We start from the raw sequence: 22,500 nt of genomic DNA on the forward strand, positions 1-22,500 counted from the left end.
ATACATTACTGGAATGCCAGTCAAAATCAAGTATAAGAAAAACCAGAAGCACTCAACTCAAACCACTTCTCCTTGCACTGCAGTCCTAATTATAATATATTCAGCTTTATTAAAGTACCAAGTAACATGCTGAAAGTAGAAATCTATGTGATGCCCCCACTTGTAAAAATGTTTCTTATCCAAAACAAGAAACAAGCTCAAGATACATTGCTTAAAGGATTACTGTACAGGTTATGGACCACACATGATTGGCATTCTGTTTAGTTTACGGGTAAAGTCTGTAGAGATGACTGGAAGTCTCCAACAAGTGTAATGAGCTTTTTAAAATAATGGAATCCTGTCCTTTAATACCCAAGGCTTATACATTATCTAGTCAAGTATTCTCTGCATGGCAACAACAGAAAGGCTTTCAATGTTGGCAATTCTTTAACAGTATGCTTATTAAAGCTTACTTGCATCTTACGATCTCAGACAAGCTTACCTTATGGTCATTAAAGCATTGCTACTTAAACACAGAGCAACAGGCACTTTGAGTAATAAGCATAAATCTGAGTAATAAGCATAAATCAACAGTACAAAAATATGACAGAAACCAGACCATTCTGCAAAATCAAGGACAGATGAAAAGCCACTGTAGTACTTATGCAGTGTGTCCTCCCCATCCAAGGTAGACACAACTACTCATTGCCTTGCTTGGACACATCCAGAGTCACTACATGGGGGAGTGGGGTGCAACAAGTATGTCACAATTTGAAATGTCTCTGGCTGACTGTGATGGCCCTGATACATTTGTCATACCTCTCAACTTCAAGAGCAAGAAATCTGGACAAAGCCATACACAGAAGTGGGACAAAGGCCCAAAAATAAGGACAATTTTTAAATACTGCTCTAATAAACTTAGAAAGATAATAGAATAGGTCTTGCATTAGTATGAATTTTCTGAAGGGTATAAAATCTAAAACTCAAATGTCTGTCATTTTCTAACTTCAGTCTTTAGTGATTTGTCACTAATTTGCCAAAACACACAATTTTATGAAAAATGGACCAAAAATGTGATGCAAAAATATAAAATAGACACACAATACAGCTGGGAACCTGCCAAAGAAGGGACACTTTAATATTAGTACTGCTACCTTGAGCAGCTGACAAAATAAAAGAATTTACATGCATTTCAAGTAATCTATAACTTTGATTATTACAGTTATTTCTTAATTGTAAACCCTCCATGTTTTCTTCCAAACTTGCTATTTTGCGGAGGGATTATTAAGGGGAAGAGCAACATTTTGAACCAAAAATCGGGGACAGTTGAGAGGTTGGCTATGCCTAATTCTATAAAGCAATTTATTTGCATGTACCTCTCAACCCGTTAATGCAGTAAATCTGAACAAGGCCAAATATATTGGGGGCACACATAAACAGTACTAAAAATTGCTCTTGTATAAATTGAGACAGTTGATAGAACAGCTCTTACTTTAACATGCATTTTTCTGAAGGTTATGAAGTCTGAAACTCAGTGTATCATTATTTAGTGACTTAATTCCTAAATGATTTGCCAGAAAACTACAAATTTTATGAAGAACAAACCAAAAATAAGAAGCAAAAATCTATTCATTCTTTGAAAATCTGGACAGTTGGGAGGTATAGTTCAGCTGGGCCTGTCTGAGTTTGCTTCCCTTCCCCCCTGACAAAATCATGGTTGAATGGAGCCTCTGCAGCCATTCCAATGAACCATTACTTGGCTATTTCACTCCATTTACCATAAACACTAATGTGCATACTGCTTTACTTCTATGATGAGTTGGACTTCATTTGAAAGTTTTATTTTGTATTTTACAGCACAAACACTAAGTAATCTGCTAAACAAAGCAACGCAGTCTCACAATGAAAACTTAGCATTAAAACTTCTCTGCCCTTGAAACTCACATTCATTGAAACAGCATTGAAACCCACATTCAAAGAAAATACATTTTGCCAGTGGCAGATAAAGATTAATTTTGGGCTGTTTTCAAATCATAGGCCCCTTGCATATGAAACATACATGTGCTCTTTGATACACCTTCCTCATTGTACTAAAATTATATTCCTTGTACAATACAGTACAGTTGTTAGAGGGTGTTTTAAACTTGTTTTGAACATTTTTCCAGTAAGCAATGAAACAAAACGTATGCACCCATAATGGCAAAACTGCCCAGTTGAGAACATTTATCATAAAAAAGTCTACTCAGACTTCCACAGTCCACCATTATTAGTAAATATACACAATTCTACAGTCCACCATTATTAGTAAATATGCACAATTCTACAGTCCACCTTTACCAGTAAATATGCACAATTCTACAGTCCATTATCAGTAAATATGCACAATCTCTGAAGTAAAAGTCATCTAAATAATTCCACATTAAAGAAATCTGTAACTAATGAAGAGGTTGCTGCTAGCAATCACCTTTATATTTCATGGTTTCATCAAAAAATAAAGTGTCTGTTGCCCCTCAGGAATAAATTGCCTATATTACATTAAAAAATGATAAGCTAGTAATAATATTGCAAGAGAAAATGGATGGCAAACTGATAACAGACTTATAGTTAGTATCTTCACCAAGGAGAACATTCTCAGTACGGCAGCATCCACCCCTTGTGGGAGTAGAACCCACAGCCTTCTGCATCAAAAGCAAGTACACAACCTATTGTGTTATAGTATTAACAAGGCAAAACACTAAACTTCTGTTCCCCTGCAGCTCTCAGCTCCTTGTAAAATCTACTCAATACTCAACTGCATCTCAACTTCGCAGCACAAGAAAACTGGAAAAAGCCAAAATGTATTTTTTTGGGGGGGGGGTCAAAAGCCCAAAAATCAGGGACACATTAAACATTGCTTGTATAATCTTGGAAAGTTGCTAGAATAAAATGTTGTGTTACCACCATACATTTTACTGCCAAGGTCCCTGAGCAAAACAGTCAGAGTAACATACCACTACGCCACGTCAGCTGCTTTGTAAAAGAGAGGAAGACTGAAACTTAAATGGCTATCATTTCGTGAATTCAGTTCTCACCATAGCTGTCAACCTCTTAGTACAAAACACCTGGACAAACCCAGTAATGAGGGAATACAGCCCTCAAACATATTCAGTGAATTCAGTTCTTGCCATAGCAGTCAACCTTAGCACAAAAACCTGGACAAAGCCAATAATGGGGGAATACAGTCCCAAAAATAGGGACAAATTTAAAATATTCATCTTATAAACTTAGAAAATTGCTAGAAAAAAAAGTTGTGTTACTATGTATTCTGAAGAACATGAATTCTGAAATTCAAATGCCTGTCAATTTTACTGCTGACAGAACAAAAACAATTTTCAGCAGAGACCCAGGGATTAATACTGCAGACACGTCTTTGTAAAATGACAGGGCATCAGAGCAAATCCACACAAACACAGGGAGGAGATGCAGACTCCACACAGAAGGCACCCCAGACAAGAATCAAACCAGAAAACCTATAGCTGTGAGGCAACAATACTACCACTGCACCATCAAATATGCAAGGAATTAAACATTCAGAAACCTGAAGTCTGAAATTCAAATGCCTGTCAATTTTATTTAACATTTGTTAATCAGGACAGTCTGGCTTGGAACAAAAAGAAAACAATTCTCAGCAGAGGCCCAGGAAGAAATAATGCTGACATGTCTTTGTAACATGGGAGGACACAAAAGCAAACCCACACAAACACAGGGAGAAGATACAGACCCCCCCCCACAAAGAAGGCACCCCAGCCAAGAACCAAACCCAAGAACCTATAGCTGTAAGGCATCAATGCTACCACTGCACCATCAAATTTCAAGCATTGCAATATTTAAAAACCACAGATATTATGAGGAATAGATCAGATCAAATATGAGGCAAAAATCTGCAATTTTTTTACAAATGGTGGTGGGTAGGGAATTCAGGTCTTTAACACCTGCATACACAAGGTACAGGGTTCAAGCCTGAGGTATTCCCTACCACACCACCATGAGTCTAATCACCAGTACATCCCCACCTGAGGCATTTTCACACACACACACACACACACACACACACACACACACACACACACACACACACACACACACACACACACACACAGTCCTGTAGTAAATGTAAAACCACACACATACTCCACTTACCTGGTCCTGTAGTAAATCCCTGTCCACAAAACCACCATACATCCATGGATGTAAGTAAATCCCGCACAAATCCGACCCTGCCCGTCGCAAACTCTACTCCAGTCCAGATCCTTACCCTGCCCGTCGCGAGATCTTCCCCTGCAGCAAACTCCAATCCGATCCTTCTCCTGACTGCTGACGTTGCAGTCCGACTGCAGCAAACTCCAATCCGATCCTTCCCCTGACTGCCGACGTTGCAGTCCGACCCCAATGCGTTTCCCCAGTGAGTTCCCAGGCAGTCTATGCAGTTTAAAACTGCATAGACTTGTGGGAGCGCTCCTGTCTATGATTCTCAATCAGGACTGCTGTGCGCATGCTCCATGCACTAGACTGTCTTAGCAGCAGTGTGCATGCGTGAAGTCCGTGAAATTTAAAACAATTTTTTCGTTTTATTTTTTATTTTATCTGTACTTTCAGGTTGAGGGGGCTGCAGACCGGCAGTCCGATAGCACGGGCCGCCCCTGATACATACATATATATATATATATATATATATATATATATATCTATATAAATATATATATATATATATATATATATATATATATATATATATATATATATATATATATATATATATATATTAGTTAGGGGGGTGGGAGGTGCAGCCCCCCCATACCACTTGGGTGGGTTCGATTTGCACAGCTGTTGGCTCATTGTGCTGTAGGGCAAGTATTTACTTGCCCTCGGAAAATTCAGCGGATCGCTGAAACAATTTTTGCTGAATGAGGATTGAAGATCCAGCGTTCGCTGCAATTGCATTGCGATGAGCTAATATAGACCCAGACTCTTTGAGAATAACTGGTTGTCAGTAAACATAAGGCAATTGCTACATTGCCTCAGAACACCCATATCTAATATGCTGGCTTCAGAGATAGTAGCAGGAATCATGTCCATGTTTTCTGGCCTTACATGGGTAGTCAGTAACTTGTTGCAGGAGTATCTAACCCCTATGCAGATGTGGCAGTGCTTGTCTCTAAACAAACTAGTTTCCCTTTGTGCAGTGGAGTAAAAAGGTGGTATTGCTTGGTCAAAAGTACAGGAATGCAACAATTAAGTAACAGCAACAAATACAAAGCAAATTAGATAGTAACACTGCCTGGAATGTGTACTAAAAATGCAGATCTCAGTAATCAGAAAGCAATATAATATCAGTGATTTTTAAAATAATTTAAAGTGCAAAATCAACAAATAAAACAATAAAACAGTAGCACTCTAATACCATTAACTGAAGTGCAAAACAAAATAAGTCTCATATCTGCCAAGAATAGTGCAGGATGAATTCAGGGCCCTCTCAGATTGTGGCAGGGATGCAAAGCAGATGGGAGCTCTGGGAAAATGAGCAAGTAGACATTTTGCAGTAAGGGAAGTTTACTCAAGAGCAATACTGGGTTACTGGATGGGCACTCATAGTTATGGATCTATGGAAAACAATGGCCGGGGAAAGTACTTACAGGTTCATAAGTAAGTACTTGGCTAGCTGCCCTTGTGGGCCATTTTAAGCCTAGCCATCTTTCCTTTTTGTGCTCAAATTAAATATTACCCCTAATGTGAATAACTGGGATCATACCTTAAATAATTTGAGAGGACCCATACATAGCAAAGAGAGCAGTTCTGGGGTAAATTTTCTGTTTCCCATCCATAGAGCCAAGTTGCATTTGAACATGGACAGGAATGAACTTTGCTTTAGGTGGATGGAGAGTCTGTTCCAGAGCAGTGGTATCCTCTACAAGATATACCTGTCCCACTAAACTGTCTGTTGAAACTGCAGAAGAAGTTTAGATACCTAGACTGACTATTTTGATGCCATTTGACTTGCTAATGTGCGACTAATCCAGCAGTATTGTGTAGCATGATGCCTTGCATGCCAGACACAAATCATATCTTAGCAGTTTGCAGGATACAGTGACAGGGCTTTGAGTCAGTCCATGTATGGCATGTTGTTTAGGCCTTGTATCCTTTTAGTAAGGTACCTCTGTGGCCATTCCAGCTGTTGAATGTGCCTGGACAGATACATGCTAAAGGGGGGCATTATACGCAATGATTGGCCTATGAGGGCTGAGTAAAGGGAGACGATGACATCCTTTTATCAAGACACATAATCCCTTTATTTATAAGCTGTGCAGTACAGAAGGACCTTCTTACAACAATGGACATATGCTGGTCAAAAGTTAAGTCACTATCCACATAAATCCCAAATCCCAAATAACTAGGTCATCTCTTAGAGGCATATTATCAGTGCGGTTGTTCCCTTGAAATAGCTTACACAGTTTACAGTTATATAGCTTACACAACAGACAATAGCAATAAAAGAATGGGGAGAGAGGGACTTTTTAAGTCAAATTACCACAAGGAGGGGTGGTGGGGTGGAGGTGGTCGGGGAAACCAGGGACACATACTTTTAAAAAGGACAATACGAAAAAGGTGGGACAGCTGAGAAAAATGCAAGCTGCATGGAAAAGACTAGTTAGAAAGGGATGCAATAAATGAAGCCAGTACTGGAGCTCTGTGACTTCAGAATCTGTTTTGCAAGTCACAGTTTTCTTAGTCCTATGACTCTAAGCTACAGGTGAATGACCCCCAGATAGGTTATAGTTTCATAAACTTTAACTTAAAGTATCAGTGGTAGCTGGGGCAGACACAAATAAAGTGGGTAAAAAGTAGCAAACTAAACAGAAAGGCACTGAAATGCAACTTTAAACAGGTAACCGATAAGCAGAATACAAGTCAGTCAGCAAAAACTGGAATGCAAACAGCTGTAAAAGCACTGAAGCAAAAATCATGCAGAAGAATTTATAATATTCCTACTGCTACAATCCCACTGCTTATATGGTACCAAACTATGCAGACATTTACCAGTAATAAATCTGGCAGTAGTTCACAATTCTGCCATAACTGTGAATGAAGCCGCAAAGCTAAGATCCTAGACATGGTTTAAAATACAAACAGCTAGCTTTTACAAGTAATTATATTTGCAGAGATAGAAATGCAATATAATGTATAAATGATCTTGCAATAATTCACAACCTTTCTACAAGTGCAAATGAAGATACACAACTAAGGACCCACAGCAAACTAATAAAACACAAAGAGAACTTTTTTGGCAACACTTGGAAAGAAAGAAGAAAAGTAACAAAAAACACTATCAACACATAATTTAGCATAAGTAACCCTTCAATGATTTCAGCAGATAAGTAACCCTTCAAGGATTTCAGCAGATAAGTAACCCTTCAAGGATTTAAGCAGATAAGTAACCCTTCAAGGATTTCAGCAGATAAGTAACCCTTCAAGGATTTCAGCAGATAAGTAACCCTTCAAGGATTTCAGCAGATAAGTAACCCTTCAAATATTTAAGCAGATAAGTAACCCTTCAAGTATTTAAGCAGATAAGTAACCCTTCAAGTATTTAAGCAGATAAGTAACCCTTCAAATATTAAAGCAGATAAGTAACCCTTCAAGTATTTAAGCAGATAAGTAACCCTTCAAATATTTAAGCAGATAAGTAACCCTTCAAATATTTAAGCAGATAAGTAACCCTTCAAATATTTAAGCAGATAAGTAACCCTTCAAGTATTTAAGCAGATAAGTAACCCTTCAAATATTAAAGCAGATAAGTAACCCTTCAAGTATTTAAGCAGATAAGTAACCCTTCAAATATTTAAGCAGATAAGTAACCCTTCAAATATTTAAGCAGATAAGTAACCCTTCAAATATTTAAGCAGATAAGTAACCCTTCAAGTATTTCAGCAGATAAGTAAACCTTCAAATATTTAAGCAGATAAGTAACCCTTCAAGTATTTCATCAGATAAGTAACCCTTCAAATATTTAAGCAGATAAGTAACCCTTCAAATATTTAAGCAGGTAAGTAACCCTTCAAATATTTAAGCAGATAAGTAACCCTTCAAATATTTAAGCAGATAAGTAACCCTTCAAGTATTTCAGCAGATAAGTAACCCTTCAAATATTTAAGCAGATAAGTAACCCTTCAAGTATTTCAGCAGATAAGTAACCCTTCAAATATTTAAGCAGATAAGTAACCCTTCAAATATTTAAGCAGATAAGTAACCCTTCAAATATTTAAGCAGGTAAGTAACCCTTCAAATATTTAAGCAGAACTGAAATTGCATTTTTCTCCCTTTTTGATGAAAAGCTTGTTTCTCATAGTTCAGGGATTTCCATGCCTCTCAGTCTTGGGTAAAAGACCCTGGGTGGGCATAACTGTGTACTTGTTATTACAGAGTATCTAGAGAGGGATCAAATCAAATAAAGCCAATACTGGAGCTCTGTGACTTCAGAACATGTTAGCAGGTCACAGTTCCCTTAGTCATATAACCCTGAGCTACCAAATAACAACAATGGCTTTTAAGTTTATAAGCTTTGTTGCATCCCTCACTTTTGGCTGCAGACTTTAGTCTGAAACATAGGAAGGCACATACTGGTAAGCTGCTTATTCTCCCTGACGGTTAATGATATCTGATGCATGACATTTTCCACTCTTGTCTTGAAAGCTGGTGGACAGCTCACTAGATCTCCCAAGAACCCTTATTCTGAGGCAGATTCCATTTAAATTACTGCTGTCTTTAGAAGTAGTGGTGCTGCGGTAGTGTTGTCACCTCACAGTAAGACGTTGTCCTGTTCGATTCTCAGCTAGAGCGTCTTCTGTGTGGAGACATGCATGAATGGGCGTACCGTTGAAGGTTGTGCGTCAGGGCCGGCAACTCGGAACGTAAAAATCTACTGCCAATCATTAGCGGACCGGAGTTCCGCTGTTGCGACCCCTAACCGGGAAAAGCCGAAAGACACAACAACAACAACAACAACAACAACTGTTTTATAATTTATCTCTTCAGTTATATAATATAGACTACAGATATGAATGATAACAACAACTTGCTGATAATTCTGTAGTAACCATGAGAAGACGAAACAACCTGAATAAATACATGTAAAAGATTACAGTCTGGGCAACTCATAAGTGTTAAACACACATTCATCATTGGCCACTCTTAGATGGCAAAATACTTCCTGTGGTCCTGACACTGACAAGTTCATAATTTCATATAAATGGCTTAATGGAAAAGACTCACCAAAACATGGTTCATGCAGGATTGCTCCTTAGCTAATAAAATCTTGCTGAAAACAAAAAGCTCACTCCTTCCTCTTATCTTACACATCTCCATGCCTTTCCCATATTTGTAAACCTAAATTCTACTCCAATCAATCTTCTAAACCGCTGCAATAATAAAATTGTCAATTTCGCTACTAGCAAATGATATAAAACTCATCATTGCCAGGCAGTTAAACAACTCAGCTGGCTAGAAACACCACACATCCTAGCATCTAACCAGTTGGTGACCTGCCATAAAACCATTCATAATCCTGAGCACTGCCCTGCCCTTAGTAACATCAGTTACCCCTACTGGCCAACTAGGTCATGACATTCTGCGGATAAGATGCTTCTCTAACTCATCAGATCTAATAATCATGCTTGTAGTCAACAAATATAGATACATCATGGAATTCTCTACACATCACTCTAAGACAGTGAAACAAAAATATTTATTTTATTTATCATTTGTTAACCAGGAAAGTCCGACTTGGAACAAAGCCAATTTTCAATGGAGGCCCGGGGAGAAAGGCTCCGGTTGCATGTCTTTGTAGTGTGGGAGGAAACCAGAGCACCCGACGGAAACCCACATGAACGCATGGAGGACATGCAGACTCCACAAAGAAGGCACCCCAGCCGAGAATCATACTGGAGAACCTCTTGCTGTGAGGTGACAACGCTACTGCTGCACCACTGTGCCATCCTTCTTTAAACTCCAACAAAGGTAATACCCTAGAGAAACATGGCAAGACCCATATGGCACCAGACTAATTTTTAAATCCTAACTTCCAATCCACACGACTCCACCAAATTCTTTCCTACCTCCTCTTCAACATCCTCATCCCTAACACTGATCTCTCTTTGCTACTTTATCTCAGTTTTCATTATACGTTGCTCTACCATCCTCTCTCCCTAATTATATCTCTAGATCACCTCTTCTTAATGCCTCACTTATTGCATGGTGTCAGCTCCTAAATCCATTTTTTTTCTCTTCCCAGGTTATCTTTTTTATGTCTCCATATCTGATTTTAATGTAATACAACTTCCTTCATAAAACTCCAAATATAATGTTTTTGTTTTGTTTTGTTTTCTTTTCAGCAGAAAGTCCAATTCTCAAACTGTGCTTTTTAATGTCTGCTTCATCCTCTACAAAATAAATAAATCTTCCCTTCTTTAATTTACTATAAAGTCATAAGTTTGACCTTTCTATTATAATGTACTACTGGCATTCTTTTGTTTGGTCCTTTCCTTCATAATTGTATTTTGAGCTGCTTTACTATAATCCAATTTGATATATTCTGTAACAATGATTTTTGAAACTATGATTCCGAATATGTTAAATACTTACATGTGCTGTTCTAATGCTGGAGCTTTTCTCCCTGGCCTTCTGCTGAAAAGGGGTTTCCTTAAAAAAAAAAAAAAAAAAACAGCTAGAATTTACCAGTTAATAAATGTAAATAAATAAATAAATGAGATCATTGAAAATAGTATATATAGTATAATAGGGCTTGATTTGATTTGTAGTGACCATAATCTTTTACACTTCTGACAACCAGCTTTTATTACCCGACCCTAGACATGTTAGCTGTTTACATTTCATGCAGGCATTTCCTTTCTGAAAACAGGTCTTATTCCAGAAGACAGTTATGTGCAATGGTCACTGATGCAGCTAATGACAGCTGCAGTAGCAAGGATTTATTGTTAGCTACTTGGTGTTCTGACTTCAACTAAGTAACTTTCTAATCAAGGGCTAGCCAACGGAAATAAACTTCTAAGGCCATCATCAGATCTTATCTACAGAAAGCCATAAAATGTGAAAGTATTACCCCTGGTCATTAATTCTAATAAAAGCAATGTCTTTAGTTGTTTACTTACAAAATAACTACCTGATAGATCTTTCAAGTTGTAAATCAAGGACATACATCTTAAAAATTATAACTTTACTGCTGTAGACCTACTTTACTGCACCTGATAAATCAACTGCCACAACTAGAACACTACTACACCAGGCAGAACACACCACTGGGAAAGAAATTCAATACAAAATACTAATTTGTAAATCTAAAAGTGCTATAAAATTTGCAAGTCACTTTAAAATAATTAAAACTATAGTTAGAAAAAACTCTCTGCAAACACTGCAGGAGTCCAAATTACCTTGCAATACATAGCGTTTTGCAAATTATACAAGCAATTTATAATTATGAACTGGACACATGAATAAAGCTACAATTAGCAAGAAATACATATTCACATTTTTGTCCATCATTTGATCTCAGGGTATTTCAGTATACATATATTTCTCACAGGGTGTCTGTACTTGGAGATGGGGAGGGCAAATGGAAAAACTGGACTTAATTATTATCCATCTTTAGTTTTATTCACAGATGCCGAACTTGAACTTACCAGTTGCTTTTCTGTCACTGGGCCTGCGACTGGACTGCCTTTCTGTAAATAGAATGAAAGAGGCTGTCATTTAGCAAGAATAAAATCTCAAGAAGAATGAATAATACTTTCTATGCTTCTGTTCATATAATTACTGGTTTCTCCATATTCACAGAATGGTATCTTTTTACAAAATGATATGAATCATACACAGACAATATGAATCTGGCAAGGCTGCAAGGGATCTTAATTCACTGTCCTAACAATTCAAAACATGACTGATAGAGTCTGCAAGCAGAAGAAATCTCCTCTTTTGCTAAGTCTTCCAATTTATGTGACATTAATGCAACGCAGTATTTTTTTATGTGATCGCAGTTCCTTCTCACTCATGTTAGTAACCTCCCAACAGTATTACAAATCTCTTTGCTCTTTCACAGAGCTGTTTGACCTAGTTTGTGCTATGCACTTTAGCAACCTCAACATTTAGCATGCTTTACAACTAACAACCATCTAAGTGAATGTCAGAATTTCCATATTCCTTCTTATTTAACCCATATTATACAACACAGCCTCATTAGTATTCTAAAACATGCACACTAAAGCACCAATCAGCACGGTCCATATTCCTTCTTATTTAACCCATATTATACAACACAGCCTCATTAGTATTCTAAAACATGCACACTAAAGCACCAATTGGCACGGCACACCTGTTGTAAATCTAGTGTTGGAAATGGGAAAAAGTTTGGTAGCAACATCAGGGAAACCTTACAAATTTAAACTGCATGCAAGTAAAAAAAAACACAGGTAATTTAAAATACAGTAAATAGACAGGCAAAATACTTCCTGAGGTGTATTTCTGAAAACAAAATCATATCGTCTTTCCAAGTGTAACTCTAAAATCCAAATACTAACAAATGAATTTCAGAATCTAAAACTGCCAATTCAGCAGTTGAAGTAAAATAGCATCAGCTTCCCATCCACAGAATTCAGAGAAGAAAAATACCATATATTCTCATTTCTAAATAACACTCCAACAGTAAAATATCAGCAGACAAATTAAAATATTACTACTGTCTTTCGGCTTTTCCCGGTTAGGGGTCACCACAGCGGAACTCCGGTCCGCTAATGATTGGCAGTAGATTTTTACGTGCTGGCTTGCCGGACCTAATGCACAGCCTTCAGCGAAGGAATGCCCATTCACGCATGTCGACACACAGAAGACGCTCTAACTGAGAATCGAACGTGCAGCATCTAACTGTGAGGCAACAACACTAAAGTAATAGAGCAGCTGTCCATGCAACACTAGAAGTGAAACAACAGCAGTTTCAAATCCACAAACTGCATAAAAGACACAACCCCTTCATGATAGCATTTCAGATACCCAAGCAATATATGTGATAATAAAATAAAAGTTTGACTTAAAATAAAATTGTAAAAGATATAAAGCCATGCATAACATTAAATAAAATAAACTTGTTATTTTTTTATATAATAAAGAACACTCAAAACACACAAAATGTTAAAAAAAAAACTAAAATAAAATAAAATTAAACAATTTGATACAAAGGTTATATTGTTTTATAATAGCAGTAAGCCACAGTCAGATGTGGACAATATTTGATTTGTCCACAAAACTTGTTTGGTCACTCAGGCTTTACCCTTGTGACCCAACCATGCCATCTGCTGGTAAAGAAAGCATTACCCTTGCCCAGCCATGGGTTATTGTGAAATCAAATTCCAATATTGCACTCTTGCAAACATGACACTACTTCCCATATTTAAATCCTCACTACTTGTCTATCCTCTCTGCAGTATTCAAATTTCTAACACTTAGGCTTCTGCCTTTGCCCTTCATTATTTAACTTAGTTTTATTTTAATTTATCACTAACCATGTTATTGAAATAGTCTTTTCTCGACCATTTAAACCATGACTTGAATTATTAAGGTAAATGAAACATATATATGGCCAATTTAGTGTATCAGACCCAAGAGGATGCTTATGTGAGTTGGGAGGAATCCTAAGTATGAGAAGCAGTCATGGAGACTATTGGAGAACATGCAAAACTCTGCAAAGAAAACAACAAAAGGGTAGGATTGAACACATACCATGGAAATGTGACAGGTGTGAGACAGGATTTCTTTCACTACACTACAAGCCCCTAAAATAAAAATCCTTGCTTGGGCCTAGTAGTCACACTAGCTGAGAAAATTAAACTTTGAGGAAGCTCCATTCTGGAAGCACATACGCCTACCACACACAAGAATATATATCTTGCGCTGAAATTTAGAAATAAGAGAAATGTTGATGGTGAGAGACCAGAAATATGATATTTTTTTAATCTGGAATGTCTTTGAAAGCCAGGAAAAAGAGTTGATCAAGATAGTGCTTGGCTCAAGCTAAGCATCAGTTAGTTAATCCTATGTTAACTGGTTATATAAACGGATTCTTGCAAATAATTTTTCAGCAGTGAACTGGGCCAGAGTGCCACCGTTTCTGTCAATGGACAACTTAAAAGAGAAGAAACCACAGTGCCCAGAAAAAAACACACATGACAACAGGAAGGACATAAAAAAACTCCATATAAACAGTAACTAGAGGCTAGGATGGAAATCCAATTTCCCAGACTCTGCGGTAGTAAAAGTAATTGCAGTGCTGTTAAATTCATAGGTGAACACTAAGCTATCACTTTACAGACTATTGCAAGCCTAATCAATAAACAGAAGTCAGAATCAAACCAGGTACCTTGTATCTCTGAGGTATAGCCCTCAGCCATTATGATAACTCCTTCTCCAATACCCCTCAACTGTACAGATTTTCACATAATGTACAGATTTATGCCTCATATTTTGGTCCATTTGACATAATTGTGTTTTTACGGCAAATTAGTGGTAAATCATTAAAGACTGAAGTTAGAAAATAATGCCAGGCATTTGAGTTTCAGACTTCCTATCCTTCAGAAAATACATGCTAATGCAAAACCTGTTATTCTATCAACTTTCTAAGTTTGTTAAAGCAATATTTAAAATGTGTCTCTATTTTTGGGTCTTTGTCCCACTTTTACTTATGGATTTGTCCAGATTTCTTGCTCTAAGAGTTTGAGAGGTATGCCCTTCCCAAAAGGTGAGAATCACACCTTGAACCTTGTGTTTGTATGATAAGTACCCTAACCATGTTCCTAGCAGAAATGCCACATCGCACGAAGATTAGGCCTGATTATCTAGTCTCATCTTCTTTACTGGCAGCATACGGCTTGTGTTGCATTCCTGAGTCTGCTGCCTTTCAGATGAGATGTTAAGTTATAGCTCTATATCTGTCTGAGTACTCAGACGATGTAGATGATCCCATGGCACTTGTCCAAAAGTGTAGGAGTTTTGTTAAAACATATCATATACAAAGTACAATACAAACTTTGCAAGCCAAGTTTTGTGCTGGAACAGAGTAGCAGAAATATGAGAAATAAAACTGGAAGCAGACCAAGGTTTGCTACATAATAACTGAATACAATAGGCTATCCAGAATTTCTAAACAATGCAAATGGGTATATTATTATATTTTTGTTTCATCTTCTCCCATTCTGAGCATTTTCCAAAATAAACAATTCATCTCTCCATCCTCTACCTCTATTTCCCATTTTTGCACATGATGTTGGGGTGTCACTTCCATAATGACAATAATCTCAAGCCAAGGATTAAACTGCTGGGTGGCTAGCCCTGCCATGGTAATTTATCCATACTACTCACTAGCATACACACACACACACACACACACACACACACACACACACACACACACACACACACACACACACACACACACACACACACACACACACACCTACAGGCAATTTTGAGTGCCCAGTCCATCTACTGCATGTCTTTGGAATTTGGGAAGAAAATGGAGCACCCAGAGGAAACCCATGTGACCACAGGGAAGACATGCAGACTCCACACAGAAGGCACCCCAGCTGAAAATCAAACTGGAGAACCTCTTGCTGTGAGATGATAATGCTAACCACTGCACCACTGTGGGCAATATGAACATTTAAAACAGTAAAGGGAAGATGTAAGGTATGGTATGGTACAGAAACCTGGCCAGTAAAAGTACAGCAGCTGAGGAAGCTACAGTTGATGGAAATTAGGTTCCTGATATAGATGGTAGGATGCACAGTCTGGGGAAGAAGAAGAAATGAGGACATCAGAGCAGAAGCCCAAGTAGCTGCAATTGCTCATAAGGTCGACAGCAAATTATGGTGATTATGGCACATGTGCAGGAAAACAGAAGACATTATGGTGAAGAAGTTGGGACAGACAGGAAGAAGGTAATAGAAAACAAGTGCATCCAACATTAGATAAAAATGAAATAGATTTTTTATTGATGCTCATTTGAGCTTTTGTTTTGTACGTCTGTATATCATTTTTAGGTGTATGTATACTTTTCTTGCATGCACATATTTAGTTGTACTTTTGTGATTATATTTACCCTTTAGAAGATTCAGGAAATTTCACTGCATGATGTTGCATGTTGAAATGATAATACATTTGACAGATATGTCAGTATCTACCCAGAACTGTAGGATATTACTAACTCAAGCTAACACAAGGTCAACAGGAACTAGTAAAAGAAGGGATAGCCTGACAGTTGGCTGCATGATGTCCCCTTGAATCAGTTACCCACCATCTGTAAATTTACAAATTGTTAGTAAAAAAATAAATATAAGAAATGCAATTTCTCTATCACCTTCCCATACAAGAATAGCTAATTTTTATATTCGTCATATTACAAACACGCATTGAGAAATACAAAGTCCTCTGACAAGACACTGCTAGAATGCTAGAAGTGAAATGAAAATATTAGCTCTTATATGGAACTTAAAATGAAGACCTCCAGCACACTATGTTGGTGCCATTGGCCCTGGACCCGTACCTCCAGCACACTATGTTGGTGCCACAGGCCCTGGACCAGTACCTCCAGCACACTATGTTGGTGCCATTGGCCCTGGACCAGTATCTCCAGCACACTATGTTGGTGCCATTGGCCCTGCACCAGTACCTCCAGCACATTATGTTGGTGCCACTGGCCCTGGACCAGTACCTCCAGCACACTATGTTGGTGCCATTGGCCCTGGACCAGTACCTCCAGCACACTATGCTGGTGCCATTGGCCCTGGACCAGTGCTGGGGAGAATAACAACCACAAATGCCATATTTAAGACATTTATCATACTCCTCCCTTTTCAGATGTGTTTCATAGAGCAGCAAGATATCTGATTGATAGATCATAACCACAAAATATTCTTTTGCCCTTTTGACAACAGTTGTAAGAACATTAATTTTCCAAGATAAAAATGTAATCTTATCAAGATCTGCATGATATCCCTAAGGAAGCTAATACAACTTTCCATCCTAAGCTCAAATGTTCCTTGACTGCATTTGCAATGTTCATGATGAACGGAATATCACTTATTGGCCTTTTACAGCCATACTGTGAACAAAAAAAGCAAGAAAATAATTGCAAACGTATAGATCCTCATGCAAATCTGCAGGTCTGTTAGTGCAACTACTGCAACTTGCAAGCTGAAGCAGATTAACCATACAGAACCCATAGCTTTACAATAACTTGCTAACTCAAACAAGCAACATTAAAACGATTTATAAAAAATGCCTTCAAAGGAGACAGAAAATAACCTCTACTAGAGAAGAAACATAGGTATATAAAGTTCTGAAAAGAAAATCACAGTAATAAGCAGATGTGAATATTACTCGGATTACTAGTGAGATCCCCCCTCCCCCAAGCCATCTTCAAATTATTGTTTCTGCTACATACATTATACAGCTGACTTGGTAACTGTTCAAGAATATTTCAAAAAAGCATTCCATTAACACATAGGCACATACATGCCTGATTTTATATACAAATATATCCACAAAAGAAAGTACAGTTTCAGTTAACATTTTTAGACCATGTCCATGCTTTCAGGGTGTTGTCTTGCTGTAAATTCTGCCCTCTATCTCTCTTTGGTTGTCTAAACAGAGGACACAGCTCCTTTTCTCCAGCTGGGGGAACAGGTGCAGAAAGTCTCATCTTTCATGACCCTCTGACTGTTACCACCTCCCAAATTCAAGCTTACCAGTGATTACAGTTTTAATTTGACCTCCATCTACTATGTAACTTGAAATGTAAATGGGCCACCCAACAGCCAAACCTTTAGGATATAAAGGTAAAACAAGCAGAATGTCCATCTATTTATAGCACAAAGGTAGATAGCAGGTGTATATTCCAGGTGCTTCAGTTTGGCGTTAACTGAATATTTATTCAAACTGAATATTTATTCATTTATTTATTTTATTATTAATTTGTTTAACTGGGAGTGTCTGACTGGGCCAGAAGCCCGTTTTCAGCAGAGGCCTGGGGAGGAAAGCTCCAATTACAATTATAACATCATATGTAGACACATAGCACATGATAGGTACACATTTAGAAACATTTAGAAACCTAGTATCATAACAAGTCATATGTACAATTGTGTATTTGGTAAATATATTTTTTTTAAACAGAAGAATTATATGTAAATAAAAGGTGATGCAATAAATATCAATGCTACATCATGGGAAATTTGATAGGTTTGAAGTTGAGTATCTAGTGTAAGATGAATATCTACTACAAGTAAGTGAGTAACAAAGCAATGAATGTAAGTATAACTAAGATGCTATAAAACTACAAATCAGACATTCTGTTATTGCATTGTTGATTGACTTGACTTATGAAAGAAAAAGGTATATAGGAAAGGAATTTAATGAGAGAAACCAGGCATGGGGAAGATGTAGATTAGGAATGAGGTAAGGATGTTGTTATATAGGGTTAGGGGTCTGCTTTAGAAGACTGAAAAAACAAAAGACTGAAAATTCAAAATACTGAATGATGGAATTTGCCCCTTCTCCACTGTTGCATGATCTTGGAGTTGGTATATATAGTTAGTAGGGGGTGGGTGTGGGGGTATTTCGAATTTTTAGTCTTTTGGGATTCAGTCTTTTGGGTTTTCAGTCTTCTGAAGTAGACCCAGGGTTAAGTATGATCATCCTGGGGTAGAATAGTCTTTCACCGCATAAACTATGATCCTGTTCACCTGCAAAACCTTACCCAAAACCAATAACATTGACAATATTTTCCTTCATTTAAAAACTGGTATACCTCACCAACAGTCTTTTATTTCCCTCTTAAACATATTGGAAGGAAAATCCTGTATACCCTGAAAATGGAAATATATTATTCCTGCTCATCAATCCATTTAGCCAATAATTTGGTAAAGAAAGTGATTTAGTTTTGAGCAGCTTCCAATGTATTTTTCAATGAGCTTGCATTTAGTCCAAGAAATATATTCATTTAGGGAGCTGTTAATTGTCTATATTCTGGTGATTACTAGGGTAAATTTCTTGTCAATTCCTTTCATCTCTGGCTCAACGTCTAAGCCACTGCATTATGAATAGTTGGTTATCAGTAGAATACAACAAACATTCCGTTTTTTTCTCTTTTGGTCATTAGGAGCTTTCAACAAACAAACCAGGAGTCAAGGACCCTTCAGGAAGATGCATCCTTTCAATGAACATTCAAGAATATATGAGCATATATAATAATGTTGGAGAGGGGTATAATGGTTATGACACAAGTTTTATACAGAAATACTACAAGATTTGGATACTACAAGGTTCATCCTCTGGTGGCTAAGGATCACTGCCATAATGGTAAAGTGATGTATTCAGTTCAAAGAAAATACGCTATTTAGTCCGTTACTTATAAGGTCAGTAATAGCATCCTGGAAGTAGAACATAATCTTGCAATAACTCCGAGTGTTGCCTTAAAACAAAAAAGATGGTACATTAAGTCTTATGTCAATGGTAAAAGCATGCTGGCATAAAAAGGAAAGGGAAAAAAAAAAAGAGAGAGAGAGAACATTTCCACCACACTTCTTCTTACTATTGTCTCACACAGAAATATGAATCCATCTCTGGGACACCATGCCACAAAGGATGCTGGGATCTTAGAAACATTGCCCATAGTAAAAAGAATAATGAGGGTCTCCTTACAACAGGGATAGACCTCTGATTTCCTTAATAGGCTTAAAAGAAATGCAATACATGTTATGTTATCTATAAGCTAATTCTAGCATGAAGAACAACAGAAATGAACAGTAGGAACATCAAACAGACAGGACAGCTGTGAAGAATGGTTTATTTTTGGCAAGAGTTTTGGACCTGTATAGCAGTATGACAGCTGATGTAAGGCTGTGAGAATAAACATTAGACAGAAGGAGGTGTATATTTCAGGGACAGTGGCAGGGAGATGAATGACAGCTGGTATGGATAAAGCAATCAACATGATCATCATTTTGGTATTTCCTTTATTTCAAAGGTCTTTACACACACTGTATTTAAGGTTGGTAGAAACTGAATTAATATGAGTTGCTAGTAAGTACATCCTTACCCACGCACAGCCAGAACATTTCTTGCACCAGTTTTATTGGCAAAGCATAACCCTAGAGAAAGAATTATGGGAATTGTGTACATTAGGTAGATCTTATTCTGCTCTTGTGGGATATTTTTCTTTAAGACATTGGTTTCACCTGCTTTCTATATATAACTTGTTTTGGGTAAATAGGAAAAAAAAATTTCTTCCCATGACATAGTTTGTAATAATGCTCATAAGGCAGTTATCACGGAGGATTAAGGATCTTAGCTGCTAATGGCCTGCTTCCTGTAGCTCAGGGTTTGATTTAACTACACAGCACTATGTCCTACAAGTTTATCTGATTAACAAATGAATTAAGAAAAAAAAACAGTGTTAAAAACTGCTTAACTATTTTTGCTTATGCATTCCTATAATCAGAATTAGGATAACTAAGCTGTTTTACAATCGTGTAAATGAAGACATGTAGCGAAAAGTAAGACAGAAATTAATTTAAGCAGCTTATGCTAAAAATGCAGTATGACTGTCAGTAGGGACAGATAGAAATTACCCATTTAAATCACTCAGTATAATTCTGCATAAATACTCAATTTCAAGTCCATTTCAGACTAAGACAGCAATGTAAGAAACGGAAATGAAATAGTAATCTCATGTTTTCTTATAGACTAATATTTAGTTTTAACTATGGGGATTTAGAATACAGTCATGAGAGTAATCATTCATTGAAGAAGTGTAAGCTAAGACATTCTGATGCATAATTTAGAAATGTATTAAAGCGCTCTGATTGCTACAGTTTACAATGTTCAGCAAATGTTATTACTCTTAACATTCAAACTCCCTTCACATACTAAATAGAATATTTATAAAAAGTTTCAATAATGAATGGCTTGGAAATAAAGTATATCATGACAGATATTCTAAGAAAATCTCTAAACCCTTAAGTAATCAAGCAAAGCTTCCAACACAAAGAGATGTAAAATGACTGGTTTGCTGAAATGTGGAAAATTTCTGAAAATGTTACCTTTTTAAACTCCGATTTCTGAACAAGTTTTCCAGGAGATGGTAGAGTGGCGACAGTGAAGTTGTTTGGATCCTCACAATCACGAATTTTTGACTCTTTCAACAAAGAGTCGAGTTTCTTTTTTGCTACATTTTCTACTTGTTTCCTGTTTGCTGAAGCCTGTAGTTACACATGCAAAGACAAACGTATTGTTAAAGAAAATGTGCTTTTGTTCTCTGTTCTACTGGTTGCACACTTTATTTTGCAAATCCCTTTTACATACTACAACTACTGTTACTACTACAGCTATGACTAATACTACTGATACTATAACCAGTAAGATGAGTGCACAATTAACTAACATGCACCAGGCAATGGAATAGTTTTGGACTTGATAAAACTTCAAGTCCTAAACTACACAGTTGCAGATGTTTCTATATTTTATTTTTTGTTTTCATTTAAGATGGGAACTGGTGTCACTTTAAATAGAAGATTGCTTAAACTTACCAAGATTCTCCTGAGCAAAGAAGTCACATGATTAATGGGTTATGAGTGACAAAAAGCCACATAATCTACATGGATTTCACTAGATGTTATCATTAGCACTAGCTGCTTGACAAAAAGACTCAATCACCAATGCATGCAGTATGGGTTTTACTGCATATACTGGCAGTATTATCACTAAATAATATGTACAATAAATGTGCTACCACCAATGCATACAGCACAGTGTAGGTGTTATCACTAATATGTATAGAACAGGTATTACCACTACTGCCTACAGTTCAAGAGTTTAGAATGAAAAATGAGGCCACAGAGTACACATTTCATAATACTCCAAAATGTACAGTTTCAAATTATTACCTGAAGTGCTACAGCACAAACATTTGCATTATTTTCAGTCAGGATTTACTCTGCACTGTTTTATTTCTTTCCTAATCCACTAACAGCTTATGCCTTCTAACTCTGAATGAAAATGGAGCAGTTTACAAGCCATATATGTTGTCAATACATGTGCATGCACACACATACACACATACACACACACACACACACACACACACACACACACACACACACACACACACACACACACACACACACACACACACACACACACAATCATGTCTAAACACAACTGATCGAAACACACCTGATTTAAACTCACTTCATCTAAACAAGCAAAACTAAAGAAAAAACAAATAAAAATAAAGAGGCAATCTCCCACTGTCCCCTCATACCCCCTAACTTATGTATAGCAGCTCTACGGGTATGCTACAGTGGAAGAAATGGAAAAAGTACTGAAAGTGCACCTCCAGTTTGCATAACCCAGGACATTGTAATAAAG

General features: G+C 37.2%; 1 protein-coding gene across 3 annotated transcripts in view; it reads right to left on the reverse strand.

Annotated features, from left to right (window-relative positions):
* The window catches only part of PLCH2 (phospholipase C eta 2), a 1,923,638-nt gene that overhangs the window by 453,614 nt on the left and 1,447,524 nt on the right, over positions 1-22,500 (reverse strand). For all 3 annotated transcript variants that reach the window (XM_044062990.1, XM_044062992.1, XM_044062991.1), the window contains exons 11-12: positions 21,174-21,332; positions 11,709-11,750 (exon numbers count right to left, since the gene is read on the reverse strand). In XM_044062990.1, coding sequence (XP_043918925.1) covers positions 11,709-11,750; positions 21,174-21,332 — 201 coding nt within the window. The remainder of the gene's footprint in view (positions 1-11,708; positions 11,751-21,173; positions 21,333-22,500) is intronic.

The sequence above is a fragment of the Protopterus annectens genome, chromosome 2.part1, assembly GCF_019279795.1.
Source record: "Protopterus annectens isolate FY-2018-M chromosome 2.part1, PAN1.0, whole genome shotgun sequence".
Lineage (NCBI taxonomy): Eukaryota > Metazoa > Chordata > Ceratodontiformes > Protopteridae > Protopterus > Protopterus annectens.